A 16,505-nucleotide genomic window follows, 5' to 3' on the forward strand; every position below is an offset into this window, starting at 1 on the left:
TTCCAATACTACAAGGCCATATGTAAAAAGTTCATATTATATTCTCGCATTTTTTTGGGCTTTATTTGGTATGCATTTTTAGAATAGATTATCGGTTTAGAATGCATTCTAAATTCTGATTCTTAGATACAAGGTTTTGCCATGTGATCATTTAGGAAAATGTTTTCTTAACATGCACATTTAATTTTGCCACCTATTAAATTTCAGATTTAAATTCAATCATTTATCCTCCCACCTAGGCTATGTTTGGTATGTATTTTGGAATAAATTCTAGGTCTAAAACGTATTCTGAAACCACGATTCTTTTTATTTTGTCAATTCAAAATGCATTATAGTCCCAAAATTTATACTAGTATGCACACCAAACACAACCCTATTGTCTCTTGTATATATCCATGTAGTGTATTGCTACTCCAACCACTTTTTTTTCCAGCTTCTTGGAAACTCAATTTACATTGAAACTTGATAAGTGAGTAGGGGATCTTGAGATCTATCTATCACAATTTTTAAACCTAATTTGACCTACCATGTGATTGATCTACGTGTCCACTAAAGATATTCCTTCCTTAACATCCATGTAAGAAAAAAATGTCTAAATATAAGAGCCTTGCTTCTTATTTGAAACACGTATTTTTTGTGCAATAAACATGTGTTATGAAAACTAAATAAACAATGATTTTTTTACTCAAAATGTATTATATATTACACTGGATAAACCATAAGATAAATAAAAGATAATAGAGGATACTATTAAATTAACATAAAATGACATGCATTTGGGAATTCTAGCTATGTCATTTTCTAGGGCGAGAAAATAAAAATCATAGCTATCAACTACTAGTTGTAGATAAGGGATTGGTTGTAAAAACTACTATAAAAGGGATTACCACTTGATGATTAGACTTTGTATATTGGAATATCCAAACTATCATGTGTAGACATCTCGTTTTGTCACTCAAAGTAGGCTAGGCAATGATGAATCAAGATGATCTAATAAAAATGTTGTAGGACCCTTATTTGTATTCCTGAAGGTTCTCCTTGCCTCTCTACAGCGTTCCAAATCCTCATGATAGTTTAGGATTTAAAAATTGATTAAAAATGTATTTGTCATGCATAGGAAATTTTTATCCCAAACCCCAAGAACCAAGACTATCTCCGATTCAGGATCAAAATTGAACTGGATCCAGCCCCTATGTTAGCCCAAGTCAATAGGTAAAGTGACTTAGGGCTGACACCGGATGGGCCTTGGTCGACTTCAAACCCCATTGAGTGTCGAATTATTCCATTCTGGAGCCGGATTCTGGGAATTTCCAAAGTTAAGAGATCTTTAAGTTTGAGTTTGCAATGACTTTACCACTTCTTAATTTGTCGATCTTAGCACTCATCCAAACCCTTCTAAAGACCCTAGAAGACATGGTGGAGGTTTCCATGAATGTTGGAATCCACCATATCATTGCCTCAAGCTGCTTGATGGAGTGTATCTCCATTCCTAGCCAACAATCACTCAATCCTCTTAGAGTTAAGGAGATCTCTAAGAGTTTAGATGAGAAATATCTGTCTTAGACGTGGATGACACTTTATGCTATAAATAAGGGTTCCCTCTTCAATTGTTTTTTTTTTTTTTTTCGTAAGTCTCTCACAAAAGTCCCAACTTGAGATCTTCCAAACCTACGCTTAGGCTGCTCTAACCTCTTGACACCCTTCACAAAACTTTAAGCTAGGTGAGTCTTGTCTTTTGGGTTTTGTTTCATTTGATATCATTAATTATGTTGTAAGATATATTTTGTTTAGTAAGGGTACTTCATTGCTGCCCTCAATAGAGAAGGGATGATGTGCCATGATTCAAGGCATGTCTCCTTAGTTTTATTTAGGGATTTTTGTACCATATTTTTTTTATCTATATTTTATCTTTCAATTGTTTTTTTCAGCTGATGGTTTTCACTTTTCACATCGTATGTTCTTCGTTTTCATCGTTCGATTTGGTATTTTCGGTCTTTGATGATATTTTTACTGGTGTTTTACAACATGTTTTCATGGTTTTCATCTCCATGTAGGGTCTTCCCCTTTTGTTTTCTCGCATTTTCCCATGTCTAAGTTAGTTTTACACTCAGGGATATTTTGGTCTGTTTGCATGTGCACAGAATTCCAAGTTTTTATCATTTTTATCCTTTGTTCATCATGCCATGTACTTTTAGTTCATATTTTGGTTTAACTTTGATGTTTTCTAATCATGTTCACATATGGGGTGGCAATTTCATAATTTTTAGCATGTTGCTAACAATTGTGTATGATTATCATATTGTTTAAATCCTAGAGTTTTGCATATTTTTTTTACTTTCGATATATTAACCATGCCCCACAGCTAGATAGATGTGAGCCTCTTACTTTTATTTGTTTTATTCATTATGCATATGGTTTGGATTTGTTTATCACACCTTGGACTTTTGCGAAAGACTTACACGCACCTGAACTTTGATTGGATCAATTTAGAGTGGAGTCAATATATCCTTTTTATGAGTCATAGATTCTAATGTAAATGGCAACTCAGAGATTGAGACCCAAACCTTTCTTCAGTCCCATTTGAAATTCTCCTCCGGTTCTCACATCATGCAGCATACATGTATGAATAAATATTAGCTAAGAGGGGTGGGAAAGAGAACCTATTGATTAATGTGTGTTAGGTATGATTTTTTTTTATTTTTGTATAATTGAAAAAAAAAAAAATTATAAAATAATGAAAGATTATAAACTATTGAATATAAAATACAAGTTGAATAGCATAAGGAATGTAGTGGATGACGTCTACAGCTAAAACCAATAATTAAGCACCCACTAGTGGAGAGCTAATACCATTGTAGCCTTTGTAATGTGTTTTGGGACCATAGTTTTTAATAAATAGTGGAATGACCCATGAAATACCATTTGTGGGTTCGACTCAAAATCTTAAAATATTAAGTAGAGATGATTTAAGAGTATATTAAGACACATCCAAGTTCTCAGATAACCAATATCAAATTACACTTCTATAATTCATTACTTTAATCATCTCAACACATCTGCCTCACCCAAGCTAAACACTAATGGCTGCTTCAATGTCTCATCCAAACAAGATGGTGTGGGAATTGGGATTAGGTTTCGCAAAGAGCATGGTAGAAGGACCTTGTCTGTTGTCAACCCTTTAATGTGATTTTAAACTATCTTTATTGTTTAGATATGGGTTAACTATTCGAATATAGCTCGTCTCTAGAGAGTCCAGTACGCCCAGGGTGCTGCTAGCCATTGGGTTGTGCCACACACATCCCTAGGTATGCGTTAAGATGCGTGTGACATAGCTCAATCGTTGGATGCCCCCTGGCAGCACCCTGGGCGCTGGGCTCCCTGGAGACGGAGACGATCCTGATCCTAACTATTCAACCTATATTATAGAATAAAGGATGTAGGGGGTAGGTGGGGGGGGGGTTGGGAGCGGTGGTTTGAATAAGCCACTAAGAGAAGAATGCCTGGGGGCACGTCTATTTCTACAATTTGTAAGTCAGATGGGGCCAAATTTTGTTGGTGGATCTCTAAACCCCGTAAAACCCGACGTCCCATTCTCACATTAAGTTACACTTTTAATAGAGTTTCCCATGTGTCAAAATAAATTATTAAATACTTAATGGAAGAAAATTCTTTGTGGAAAGAGTGTAATGCCAAGACATAGAAGGGAATGAAATGACCACCCCACCGACCCACTCCCATGAAAGATTAAAATTTCACCCCCCATGATACCAATATGTACTTTTTCATTGACCCCATGCACGTGAAAGGGCCATGCTTCCCATAGAGAACATCGATTCATATTTTATATTATCAAAAGGATGCATAGATTTATTAAGAGGGCACATTCACATAAATGATCCAGAGGGTAAATAATTTGACTTTGGATCTGAAAATTTGATACATAGTCAATCTGAATCATTTGTTAAACATCAAATTATTAGAATTATAATATCATCCCTCCTTGTGGTATATAATTAAGTATGCCACTCATGTAACCTTTGATGGTGGTCCAACTAAATATATTTTGGTAGAAGGAAAAAGAGATAGATAGAGAGAGAGAAAAAAAAAAAGTACAAGTGCACTTGTTCAATTAGGTAGTCTTTTAATTGTTTTCGTTTAAAAAATGAGAAAGTTAATCATAATAATTTGTCAATATAAATTAAGAGAAAGTTTTTATACACAGTCATGTAAACTTTCCCCTATAAACTAATATGATCAATTAGTCATGGGGATGGGAATATCATTAGGAACTAGAGAGAGTTTTCCGTGCAAACGGCATGGAAAATGTATAATGAGGAACGATGAAACACATAGGGGGAGAGAGAGGTCATTTCATGTGATGGGGAAAGAGATAGAGAGAAATTGCTAGTCTACCTTGTGCATCAGCTCAGAGAATCTTTTCCCTAGTTTTATTGTTGGTAAGACGAGGAATTCTTTGGATAGGCTAAATGTCAAAAAGAAAAATAGTGGAGGCTAAATGTCAAATGAGAAAGGGTTTGCTGTCATGTTGCGTGGCCCCTACGCTAATGTGGAGGCTAATGGGAGCGCATGCATGAGCATCAAGGGGGAGGGGTAGACCGGTGGAGTGATCATTTCACTATCCATATGAGAAGGCATATGGGGTGTAATCGGGCAACATCCATTTACCCATGTCAAATTTAGGGACTCATCTAAATCTTATGAACCACCTTATATGGGGCCTTATACTCTCCCTATCTCATAAAAAATCCAGTTTTTACACCCGATGTGGGACTAAATCCACACAACCTACATTTAGGACCATGAAATGACAGATATACACAACACTACACACCACACTCACACACCCGATGTGGGACTAAACCCACACACCCTTACGTTAAATATAGTTATTCCGTGATTGCCCATTCTATTGCAAAGTGGGCTATCAGTTTCCCTAGACAGGAATTTTGGTTGTCCTCCTTTCCGGAGGACCTTTTGAGAACTGTACAGCAATTTCTGCCCTTTGTGGCTTTTATCGATTCCCCCCTTCCGCTTCCCTGAGGAATTTTTATTCTCTCTTGTTACAGTACGGTGCTGTAACGCATCGTGCGGCAGCTGCAGAGGCCATGTGCACCATGTGGGGCTCGCTGTGCCACATGACCTCTGCAATGCCGCATGATGCGTTACAGCACCATGCTCTAACAAGAGAGGATAACAATTCCTCCCTAAGGGGGTTTTGGGGGCTTTAACCCCCCCCCCCCCCCCCCCCCCAAAAAAAAAATAATCTAGTTATCCTATTCCTTTCTTAGGCTTTTACATTATAATTAATTTCTTCTATGATGGAGAAAACTTGAGTAGCATTTATAGTACTGATGTTCAATACACTACCGCAACGCCCAACCACCACCAGTAGTGAGGCCCAGCTCATGCTACAGTCTACAGTCATGCCTCTTATCCTCTTTTCTGCAGCACAACGCTTCCCACGAGAGTCAAAACCCAAATGACCAAATCTCATAAACAGAAATGAAAAGGAGATTAATTTTTCTGACAAATGTTATGCTGGTGTAGACAGCGTAACAACCCATGTTTGCAACCCCGTTCTAAACCGTCTGATCAAGTTCCGATGCAAAATTCCATTTATGTGGAATTGTCTCTCCGTTTTGGAACCACAAATGTTGAGAGTGATGGATTAATGAACGGTGATCTCACCGACTGTGCACCAAATTTGGTGCTGCTTGAAAGGAAAAGAAAATAATATGGTGGGGGGGTCTGTCCAGTCTTCTCTTTCCCACTCGTCTCCTGGTTTCTCATTCTTTGTTCCGTCTAGTCGGGTGCGTAGCTTTCCTTTCCTCCTCTTCTGTCGTCCTTCTCGTAAGGAACACGAGGGTTTTTCTTTTCTATCTGTTTCGGTCAATATGGGAGGAGGCAACGGGCAGAAGGCCAAGATGGCTAGAGAGAAGAACCTGGAGAAGACGAAAGCCGCGAAGGGTAACTGCATCTTCTTTGCTTCTCTCTCCCCTTTTCATTTTTTTTTCTTCGTTGGTCTCTGATTGTTCTGGTGATTCCCACCTACGGCTTGCTATGCAGGTAGCCAACTGGAAACCAACAAAAAAGCGATGTCGATCCAGGTAACCATCTCAATTTTCATGTTGTTGATATGTTTCGTTTTTGGTTTGAATTTCTGTATTGGGCTTTGGAGTCCTTTTGTTTGAGAACCTGTACAGAAAAATGGTTAGGAATTGGATGGAAAATTAGAGAGTTGAATTTCACCCTAAACTTTAGGGCATTTACTGAGCCAATTTATGGAGCAGCTTTGGAATGCTCAGCTGGTTTTGATGATATATTCTTAACATGTTGTGGCGAAATTTTAAAGTGGAAACATATGTGGAATAACAAACTGGAACTCGGTATGGCTTGTTGAGTATCCAGAAACGTTTCTAGAACTATGCGGGACTACTTTTTTTTTTTTTCTTTTCCAGTGTGGGGTGGCGGGTGTTAGGAGAGAACTAAATCTTTGATCTTTTTTACTTTTATTTAACCACCTTTCAATTATTAGATTTTGCTTGCATTGTTTTCTAGCCTATCAGCTTCGATGGTCCTCATGTTTTCTGCTCAAAACGTCAAACATTATGCTAATCTAGTCTGCATTTTTACCTCTAATCCTTCTTTTTATTGCTACTTTCTGTGAGATGATGATGTAATGATGGATGAACAACAAGACTTGGATGGAAAGAATCAGAAATTAGTACTTTTGGGTTGGGCCTATATGAATGAATTGGATTGAAATCTCTATCAGATCTATGAGTAAATTAAGGTGTCTTTTTCCAATCTAATTAAAGTAAATCCAATTACTAATTTCATCAAGTTTGAACTGAAGGCCTACTGATCCGACATGGGAAAGATTCAGAGCCAATTAGAATTAACTTTTCATACTAGACTTGTAGTTCAAATGATGGTAAGATGAGAATAAGTTGATAGAGATAGTTCAGGCATCTCTTGAATTATTGTCTGTGCCAGCATTTTATTGTTGCCTATCACAGCAATTTGATTCCTTCTTTCTTTCTTTTTTTTTTTTTAAACTCACTTTCTTTGGGTTTGAAATTCTAATTCTGGTATATATTACCCAGCTTGGCAGCTTCATGTTTTTAAAATCCGTTTATGAAATTCTTTCCTATCTTCTCACTGAAACATCCTGTTGTTGGTTGGAAGTAAGCATCTAATATCATTACAATGTATAACTTATGGTAAGCGTACCTGCATCATTTTTGTCGTGGGAGAAGACTAGTGTGTGTTCATCTGTTGGAAGGAGGGTCGTTGAACTTAATAGTCTTTGCATTGTAATTTTGCTATAGTTTTCTTCTCATTTGTTTTGAGTACAAGATGCAGTCGATTACATTTAGCTATTTTCATGAAGACTTAAAGCGTGTTTCTTAACTTCATACGCTATTTGCCAGATGCAAGATAAAATTCAAATTGTTGTCATGTAATGTGAAAACTGTAGCTGCCTTGGAGAATTTATTTTTTCCATCAAGCTGCCTAAGTTGAAGTGTAGACATAGTGTAGCTGCTATAGTTTTAGGGAAAGGTTTTAAAGATGGGCCTGGTCATATAAATTACAGACGTCAATAGTATTGAAATCTGATAATCATCCGAAGCAGAAGATTGTTCCTATTCAGTTTTCTGCTCTGGTTGGAAAATTAACAAGTGGATTTTGATATTATGAGTACAGTCCCAGGAGGTCCTGCAACATTTTAACTCTCTTAAGCTTTGCTCCAAGACATGATGAAATGCATAAAACTCACTTCTGTAAATATACATAACTTGTAGATGTATTACAATGTTATTTCCCAGTCTCACTTTTCTAGTTGTAAGACATTAAGAATATAAATTCTAAATCTGTCACCACTACATCAGTCATTGCTCCATCTCTCTGTGATTCCCGGTTACCCTCTGCTACAGCCCTGTACATTTGTGAGTTTTGGTCTACATGTTATGGATTGATCTTATGTGAATGAAATTCATTATAAATATCAAGACTATGAAAAGATTCTGATTAATAATTTTGAAAGTTGTTCTTAAATTTGGAGCCTTTCTTTTTGTTGGGGAACTTGTTTCTTGAATGAACAAAATATGTTTGCTGGAATTCCTTGAGTTAATTGTACCAACGAACAGAAGGAAGGATTGTCAGATCCATTTGCTTGTAGTATATCAAGAGCAATTGGTACACATGGCTCGTTTGTAAAGTCAGAATCATTTAGAGTGTGATCAAATAAGAAAATGGAAAAGTTAGCGCCTTAGTGAGTTAGTAGAAAGAAAATTTTAGGAAGTGATTATGCATCTATAGACTTAATGCCGCTTAACAACTTGGGTTTCTTTATTTCATAGCCTTTTTGCTGAATTGATGATGTTATATTTACCAAATTTATTGTCTCGATACAGTTCTTATAACACAGTAGCAATTCTTACAACAAAAATATCAGGCATTTGCGAAAGTGCTTTCTTCCTGTTGAAACTATTACGTCTTGGGTGATGATTCTAAAATCGATGGTGATTTTGGTGAATGCAGTGCAAGGTTTGCATGCAGACTTTCATCTGCACCACATCTGAGGTGAAGTGCAGGGAACATGCAGAAGCGAAGCATCCCAAATCAGATCTCTATGCATGCTTCCCCCATCTCAAGAAATGAGGCAGTTTATACGGGGACGAAGACTCATAGATGTCTCCCTAGTTTGATTCCGAAGGAGTCTATCAAAACTTGTGCGTAGACTCTGTGAAATTTGTTAATCAACCATTGATACACTTGTCTTTGTGATATCTCTTTGAACAGTATGGTTCTCTTCCCTGAAACTTAATGATGAGAATGTTAAACTTGTTTTGGTGTTAAGGTGGAATTTTGAGATGGAAACCCTGATTTTCTCAAGATCCTAAATCTGCCATCCTTGAAATCACGGGAAAAATGCATCGAATACTTGTTTATATTTAATTGCCTTTCCGTCCATCACAGTTTGAATGGTAGGGTTGTGGCTGTGCTGGAAAATCTTTCTGATCCAGCCCTGCCATTGGGTCTGCTGTCTCTCTCTTTAAAGTCTGGCTTACGGTGATAAGCTTAGCCAAACATGTTCTTAGTCCATACTTTGGCATGTGTATGTGGTGTGGTTTTTAGTTGGCAAAGGTTGTATGAGCTCCCAGGGAGGGTATGCTTTCAATCTCTCTCTCTCTCTCCACTTGAAATGACCTCGCTGCCTTCCCATGTATGAAATATTTCTGTTGCACTTCATTGGTGCATTCTTTTACGTTGTTTGATTAGAGAACCTTGATATTTTGGGGCTGTGCTCAATTCATAAATGAAAACAATTGAAGAACTCGGTCTGAGTGGCTCGGTGCGCACATGTGGAAAGCACTTTGGATCCCCTTAATTCATGAGTCACTCCTTTAAGGGTTTACACTTTTATAGAACCATATCTTATATATATACCTCTCTGCTTAGAGGGTATCTCAGGTTCTCGTAGCCTCCATATCCATTATCATGCAATGTGGAGAGCATTACTCTCAAATTCATAAAGTAAAATATTGATTTCTTAATGGTTTAAGTTTTTCTTCGTTTTGGCAACGTTGTGATTATGTGATTGGATTCTTGGATCATTATAACACTGCTCCACTCTCTATTGATTAAGTTGAAGATATGTCTCCGTTGTACCATCCAATGGTAGTGACGAGAGTAGATGTAGAAATTCCTTCTCAATATGTCTTTTTTCTTCCATAAATTTCCTTCTAAATACTCCTAATGACAATATAGACGGACATTTGTGGAGGGCCTGGAGGCAATAAGGACACTATTGGTACAAACCTCTACATAAAACCTTCAAGTATAGAGAACTAATCTATTTAACCACAAAATTAAAATGATGTCGTACATTACATTGAAGGACAACAAGATCATTTCATATGAAAAAGAAATAATATATACAGACGAAAGTGCTAACTTTACCTTGATGCGATTTAAAGAATCTTTTCTTAATAATATAAACGAAGAATCAATTAGAGGAGATGAGCTTCTAGTTCAATGGCAGGCGACTAGGTAGTTTAGTCTAGCGTAAATCCATGGAAGGTCGAGAGTTCCACCGAAATACTCCTATTTTTCTTGAAATAGTAATAGAATGGTGGTGTAGTAATAAATGTGTCCCAGTGGCTCTTTATGTAGTAAAGGTGATTCGATTCAAAATACACAATGTAGAATTCAAAACTAAACCAAACCAACCAGAACTGAGATTAGAAACATTAGTTTCAAATCGACTCGGTTCAGTTCTTATTTGATTTGAAAATAGATCATAGATCAGGCAAGGAACTCGTGAGAAGAGGAGGTTACCGGGAACAAGTGCGTACCGCGTGATGGCATTATGGCAATGGCTCCACGAGTCAAAAGTTGAAACTTTTGTCCTTCCAAGTCAGATTTGACGGCTGACTACCAAGACTTATTAATGACTTTAGGACAGAGGATTCGATTTGATTCATTAATGTATATTTTTGTTTTCGGTAATTTTCATAATTTATCTTTTTTAAACGAATCAAAATCGAATCCAATTATTTCAAAACAGAATGGACGATTTATCAGTTCCAGTTTAATGTTTAAACAGCTGCCTTTCATTTCGGTAATTTCGATTTGAAATTAACGCCTTCAGTGATTATTGGTATCTATTCTTTTTTATTTTTAAATTAATTTTGGGTACTCCAATGAAGGTTTCTTATCGCCCTAATCCACATGAATCTGGATCAGCTATCCACATGGGGACGGGTGGGGACAGATCTGATCCCTCTATGGGAAATGGATCCCACACCTCCATGGAAGGTTCAGATCTGTCCCCATCCATTCCCATGTGGGTAGTAGATCTGAATTCGTGCATCGAATCTAGATCAGCTACCTACATGGGGACGGGTGGGGACAGATCTGATCCCTCTATGGGATATGGGTCCCACACCTTAGAGACGGATCCCATTCCCATGTGTGTAGTAGATCTAAACTCGTGCATCGAATCCAGATCAGTTACCCACATAGGGACGGGTGGGGACAGATCTGACCCCTCTATGGGACATGGGTCTCATACCCTAGAGGCGGATCCCACACCTCCAAGGAGGGTTCAGATCTGTCCCCATCCACTCCCATGTGGGTAGCAGATCTGAACTCGTGCATCGAATCCGAATCAGCTACCCACACTTGAGAATCTAATCATACACTCAACACTTGAGAAGATAAAAAGACATTACTGCCCATGGTTGTATAGTTGGATTCTCAAGTGTGGTGCATTAGGGGTGATAAAAATCGTAAGATACTAGTAATTGAAGGATTTTTATCGCCTATCCAATCATACATCCAACTTTTGAAAAGATAAAAAGACATCAGTGCCCATAGTTTAATGGTTGGATTCTCAAATGTAATGTGGTGCACTGGACACTGCACCGCATTGGGAGCGATAAAAATCCGATCCCCAATGACGGTTACTGGTCTCCCTTCAAACGTGCCAAAATGCATGAATAATTCCACCCACTAGTAGAAGAGTAGAAGACAGGTGGGGTGTGGGGAGTTGAGGTCATTTCGTAGCACTGAGACCGCACTAGTTCCGTGTACTACTTCGAACTTTTGCTTTGAATTTTAAGGATTCAGTTCCAATTTCCAAAGCTTTCAAAAGCATTTCTGCCTTTTTGAGTTCTTTCCACGCTTTGCTTTCCCTTCTTCTTCTCCTTCCTGTGTCTCGATGGATCTTCTTCGTTTTCTTCTCTTCTCAATTTCATTTCTCCTTGCAGTCGCAGTTTCTCCAACTCTATCCAGCAATTCTGAAGGTTTGTTTCGTTGCGCTTGATTCTTTTCCTTAATTTCTAGGGTTTTTCTTCTTCTAAGGTTGATTTTCCTCTTCTCCTTTTTGATTACTTTACTTTTCTTGGAATTAATTTTTTTTTTTTTTTGTATCTCGTTAATTTTTCAGTAAATGCTCTACATGCCTTGAGAGCTAGACTCTCCGATCCCACCAATGTTCTACAGAGCTGGGATCCTACCCTCGTCAATCCATGTACCTGGTTTCATGTCACTTGCGACTCCAGCAACCATGTCATCCGACTGTAAGTATCATTTTCCCTTCTCTGTCTCCTCTGATACCTAACCCTCTTCCACCCCCAACAAAATCCCTTTCCCAAAATAAAATGAAAAGAATTCTCTCTTTTGGAGATTTTCGCCTTTATGATCTCTTTCTTGCCAGTGCTTCCTCTCTTTCGCTTTCTCTTATGTCTACTTTCCCCTTTGTTGACGTGCAGGGATCTTGGCAACTCTAATGTTTCTGGTACTTTGGGGCCGGAGCTCGGCGACCTCCGGCGTCTGCAGTACTTGTAATTTTCCTTTTCAATTTCTGGTTTTGTTCCAAATATAAGTATTTCAAAACTTCTTGTTGTCTGATCGTGAATAGGAATTTGTATCGCTTTGCAGGGAGCTCTATAGGAATAATATTGAAGGAAAAATTCCTAAGGAGTTGGGTAATTTGAAGAACCTCGTTAGTGTGGATTTGTATAACAATAACTTCGAAGGAGAGATTCCAAAGTCTTTGGTTAAGTTGAAATCGCTTAGGTTCCTGTAAGTCTCTTTCATCTAATTTACCGGACATTGCTGGTGGCGAATTGTTCCAAATTTTTTTTTAATCAAAATTTTTAGTTCATCCTTTTGATGTTCTTCACTTTTTTAAACTTGATATCACAGTCGTCTTAACAACAATAGGCTGACAGGATCAATTCCAAGAGAGCTCACTGCCCTTTCCGACCTCAAAGTCTTGTAAGTGAAGACTGGGAAAAGAAAATTATCTTTTTTCCTTCCATTTCCAACCATATCTTATTTGCTTGCAATTATTTATTCTCTGTTGCAGTGATGTTTCTAACAATGATCTCTGTGGAACTATTCCAATCGATGGACCGTTTGGGAGTTTCCCCATAGAAAGGTAATTGCATTTTCTTTTACTGTCCTCTCTCCTAAAATTATTTGGAGTTTTTATTATACTACATAGATTGATAGAAATAGTAGCTCCGGACTTCGATTGTCTTTTACTATTTTACTTTGATTCTGTGCATTTGTTTATCTCTTTTGGTGATTTGGTCAGTGTCACATGGCCTCTTCTTGTTGGATGACATGTCTCTGTTGGATTTCAAACACTTCTGATGGAATTTTTTAGATTCCTTTTCTTTTTTGTCCTTGTTTATTTGGCAATAGATGGAAATCTAACATCCTTTGTGAATATTCATAAAAATAAAATAAAAAATCCTTTCTGAATATTTTCTACTGAGAGTTTCAAGGTGGCAAATATAAATCCTTAGAATTTAGTTAGGCCTTCTTCTATTGGTGTATAGGCAATTTCATTTACAAGACGTACATCCCAGTTTTAAACATTTTCTACTAATCTTGGAGAAGTTGCCTTATCCATGTTCATATGAGGCAATTTCTTATGACCTTTCCTCCCTACATCATTAGTTCTTAATTCTCTATATTGAAAAATCTTCTTATGAGGGTCATTGCTTAGAGCAATAGTTAAAGGTTTGGGTAACTCTCTATATTGAAAATCTTCATATGAGGGGCCACAGCTTAGAGAAATAGTAAAAGGTTTGGGCTGCCACTCCAAACTCACCCCTCCCAGAACCTGCATAGGTGGGGCCAAGACTGGGTAATGGCCCTTTATTGAAATTCTTCATATGAATGTCATTTTGATCCACAAAAATGTCCTCGTTTAGGAAGGATCAATCTCATTCTGTTAGGTAGCACACTGGGTCCAACTTTACACTGCTATGATGGAACCTGCAGAGATATATGTGTTCACAGTTATAGAACATAGTTTTTCTGAATCCTTTTAAAAAATCCGAATTTTCTGAATGAAAGCTTGGCATTTTTTGGGCAATAGACATGATTGATTGTAAAGCGTATGTGCTCCAGTTCCTCTCAGATGCAAGTGCATCTACATGAAACTGCAAAGTAGATGAATGACCATGTAACCTTTCAAATTTGTAGCTGTGATTTTTTTTCTTCTGGTGCTTATTTTTGTCCTGTGTTTTGTGGAAACTATATGCAAATCTGAATGTGCAGTTTCATCCATGCATTGGCACAAACATGATTTTTGCCAGCCCGTATGTCGTTTGACATGGTGCATTTTGGACCATATCCTCATGCTATTGTGCAAGCATCTACATACTGTACCTATATAGGAACCTCTATGTGGAACAGAGTTCTTTATTTTTGTAGGGAACTTCTATGACCAATAATTAGAGAGATCCAATAACAAGGGGGGGGGGGGGTGGTTTGTGTTGTTGCTGACTTGCACTGATGATAAGGTCTTTAGCTGGTTGTAGTCATGCCTTGGGGATCAAATACCTGGCTTCATCCGGGGTTGGAGGGGGGGGGGGGGGAAGAAATTTAATCTCTTTTACATTCCTAAAAAAAAATTGAGGGACTACTCGTATTTCCTTTTGACTTGTATTTCTCTTTAGTTTTTTCTCTGGGGGAGGCCAGAGGGAGGGAAATCTATACTTGATTAATAGTGAAATTTATTTATGACATTCTTCTTCATGCCTTTGTTGAGAACTAACTGAACTTTGTGTTCTTCTTCCTTTACAGTTTCGAAAACAACAGAAGACTCAATGGACCAGAGCTGAAGGGACTGGTTTCTTATGATTTTGGGTGCTGAAAAAGTCTTATTCTGTGATCCTTAATGGCAGTGGTTACATGAGGAGACAGCTTTAAGGTGTGGTTAGATTATACCTCAAGCAAGAAGGGGGAAAAAAAAGGTAGTGGGGGGAGGGGGGGGGGGGGTTTGTGGGGAAACCAACCGTGGGAACTCTGTTTTGTCCAGTAACATTCTGGCGGCAACAAAAGGTTGTACCAAATATTACTTAAAGTTTTATGTCATTGTATATCAGGTTCTCTGCTGGCTCAATTCTTCCTAGTTCCGACTCGACAATTGGCTGTGATGTTTTCTTTTGTTCTACCTTTTTTAAGGGAAAGGTTTCCTTCACTGACAGATTTAGAATTCATTACCACACCAACAATTTTTTCTTGCCACGAGTAAGTGTTCGTGGGATAAAATTCTGTAGATGTTGTCTACATTTTTTATCAAAACAAAAAATATTGTCTACATCTCATTATCTAATCATGGTGTAAATTTTAGATTAAATTAGTATATTTTTATGGGAAAAGTTACGCCACTCGGCCGTGTACTGTGGCATGTATCTGTGCCCAGACACAGCCAGGGCAAAAGGGCAAAATGACTGGAACACGGTGGTGCCGTTCTTTCTCCCTATTTCTATAAATTATTAGGGAAAAATAAACGTGGTTCCTGCAAAAATCACGGTCTACTGGCTCTCCTGTACTGTTGCAAGTGTTACAGGACCAGACAATGATATCTAGCCCTAGTAGAACTAATTTGTATCCTCTTCTGTTCGTTGCCCAAACAGGGGTTTCTTTATATGTGGTGCAAAATGATGATTTAACCTCCTTTGAGCAGTGTTTTCGGGTAGGGGGTTAGGTCATCATTTTTGCATCCCCGTATAAGGGACAGAACGATCCTGTTCGGACAGCGAACAGAAGACAATAACGATTCCAGTAGAACAGTATTCTACATAAAAGATTGTAAATCATACTGATATAATAGTGTTACTAATGGCAAGGCCACAACAATAATTCTTCTCTTCTGTATCACTAGCGATTCCTTTCAACTCTGCTATAATTGCTGAGCTACTGCTTCCACTCGCATATGTTTCTTCAGTTATAGGCAAAGAATGCTTAAGAATTTATTAATTTTCTAATAAAGTGAAATTAATTTTCATTTAGCCCTGGAATTTCTGAACCAATGTTTAGACATCATGGGTGGAACGGTCATGAGACTCAACATCGGAGTTTTTTTCCGTCACTGACCTCCAAAAAATATGAAAACAGAGCTTTATGCTAGTATAGGAAAAATATTCACAATTACGGTATTAGCGTATTACTGGGAAAAACGAAACTCTTTTTGAGCTATAGGGAGGTTGCTAGATGGTAGATACCTGTTACGCATACAAGAAAGACAAAAAAAGGTGAGCAATTAGCATAGGGGTCAAGGACTGTGATCTGCTTTGCCTGTCCTGGAAAGGAGAGAGACACATTGACAGTGTGCACTTCCTTTTCCCTAATAAAAATCCCCTATCCTAAATTCCTTGGTAACTCATTGAGTGAAAATCCTAGTGAGATGAAATCGTCTTTTCTTTCCCAGGGCAAGGTATTAAGACCCAATCACCATCACCATCATTGATGACTCGAAACTCTGCAGGCAGGCAGAATTAATCAATAGCATAACTACATAAATGTTGGGAAGAACAGTGTCAGGTTGCGTAGCAGTCATTTCGCGTCGGGGGGAGGGGAACTGTGTCCGGGCACAGGCTGCACACGATCAGGCAGCAATCTTTTTCCCATAAATGTTTTAAGGCCAATTCCACATGTTCTCAATGAAGAAC

The 16,505-nt window shown here is 37.9% G+C and overlaps 2 protein-coding genes and 1 long non-coding RNA gene across 4 annotated transcripts; 2 read left to right on the plus strand and 1 right to left on the minus strand.

Annotated features, from left to right (window-relative positions):
- Positions 1-5,845: 5,845 nt before the first annotated feature.
- On the plus strand, positions 5,846-8,716 carry LOC122658095 (uncharacterized protein At2g23090). The gene is made up of 3 exons (XM_043852986.1): positions 5,846-5,988; positions 6,088-6,128; positions 8,566-8,716. Exons 1-3 carry the CDS (start codon positions 5,916-5,918, stop codon positions 8,683-8,685), a joined length of 234 nt encoding a protein of 77 aa, XP_043708921.1. The 5' UTR covers positions 5,846-5,915; the 3' UTR covers positions 8,686-8,716.
- Positions 8,717-9,204: 488 nt separating this feature from the next.
- On the plus strand, positions 9,205-14,787 carry LOC122658094 (leucine-rich repeat protein 1-like). 2 transcript variants are annotated; one of them, XM_043852985.1, is made up of 9 exons: positions 9,211-9,223; positions 11,750-11,834; positions 11,978-12,110; positions 12,303-12,374; positions 12,472-12,615; positions 12,739-12,810; positions 12,902-12,973; positions 14,635-14,725; positions 14,768-14,787. In XM_043852985.1, exons 2-8 carry the CDS (start codon positions 11,750-11,752, stop codon positions 14,702-14,704), a joined length of 648 nt encoding a protein of 215 aa, XP_043708920.1. In that variant the 5' UTR covers positions 9,211-9,223; the 3' UTR covers positions 14,705-14,725; positions 14,768-14,787. The 2 variants fall into 2 exon arrangements, with proteins under 2 accessions (XP_043708919.1, XP_043708920.1); XM_043852984.1 differs by having other exon boundaries at positions 9,205-9,223; positions 14,635-14,787.
- Positions 12,424-12,816, minus strand: LOC122658096. The gene is made up of 2 exons (XR_006332414.1): positions 12,737-12,816; positions 12,424-12,623 (listed from the first exon to the last, which is right to left on the minus strand). It is a non-coding gene; the product is annotated as an uncharacterized LOC122658096 (long non-coding RNA).
- Positions 14,788-16,505: the final 1,718 nt, after the last annotated feature.

Source organism: Telopea speciosissima, chromosome 4 (assembly GCF_018873765.1).
Source record: "Telopea speciosissima isolate NSW1024214 ecotype Mountain lineage chromosome 4, Tspe_v1, whole genome shotgun sequence".
Classification (NCBI taxonomy): domain Eukaryota; kingdom Viridiplantae; phylum Streptophyta; class Magnoliopsida; order Proteales; family Proteaceae; genus Telopea; species Telopea speciosissima.

Bases quoted from the DNA above. Each gene is read 5' to 3' on its own strand.
- LOC122658094 (XM_043852984.1), top strand. From the start codon at position 11,750: ATGGATCTTCTTCGTTTTCTTCTCTTCTCAATTTCATTTCTCCTTGCA. The intron at 11,835-11,977 runs GTTTGTTTCGTT...TTAATTTTTCAG, and splicing joins TCTATCCAGCAATTCTGAAG to TAAATGCTCTACATGCCTTG. The intron at 12,375-12,471 runs GTAATTTTCCTT...ATCGCTTTGCAG, and splicing joins CTCCGGCGTCTGCAGTACTT to GGAGCTCTATAGGAATAATA.
- LOC122658095 (XM_043852986.1), top strand. From the start codon at position 5,916: ATGGGAGGAGGCAACGGGCAGAAGGCCAAGATGGCTAGAGAGAAGAAC. The intron at 5,989-6,087 runs GTAACTGCATCT...CTTGCTATGCAG, and splicing joins GAAGACGAAAGCCGCGAAGG to GTAGCCAACTGGAAACCAAC. The intron at 6,129-8,565 runs GTAACCATCTCA...TGGTGAATGCAG, and splicing joins AAAAAGCGATGTCGATCCAG to TGCAAGGTTTGCATGCAGAC.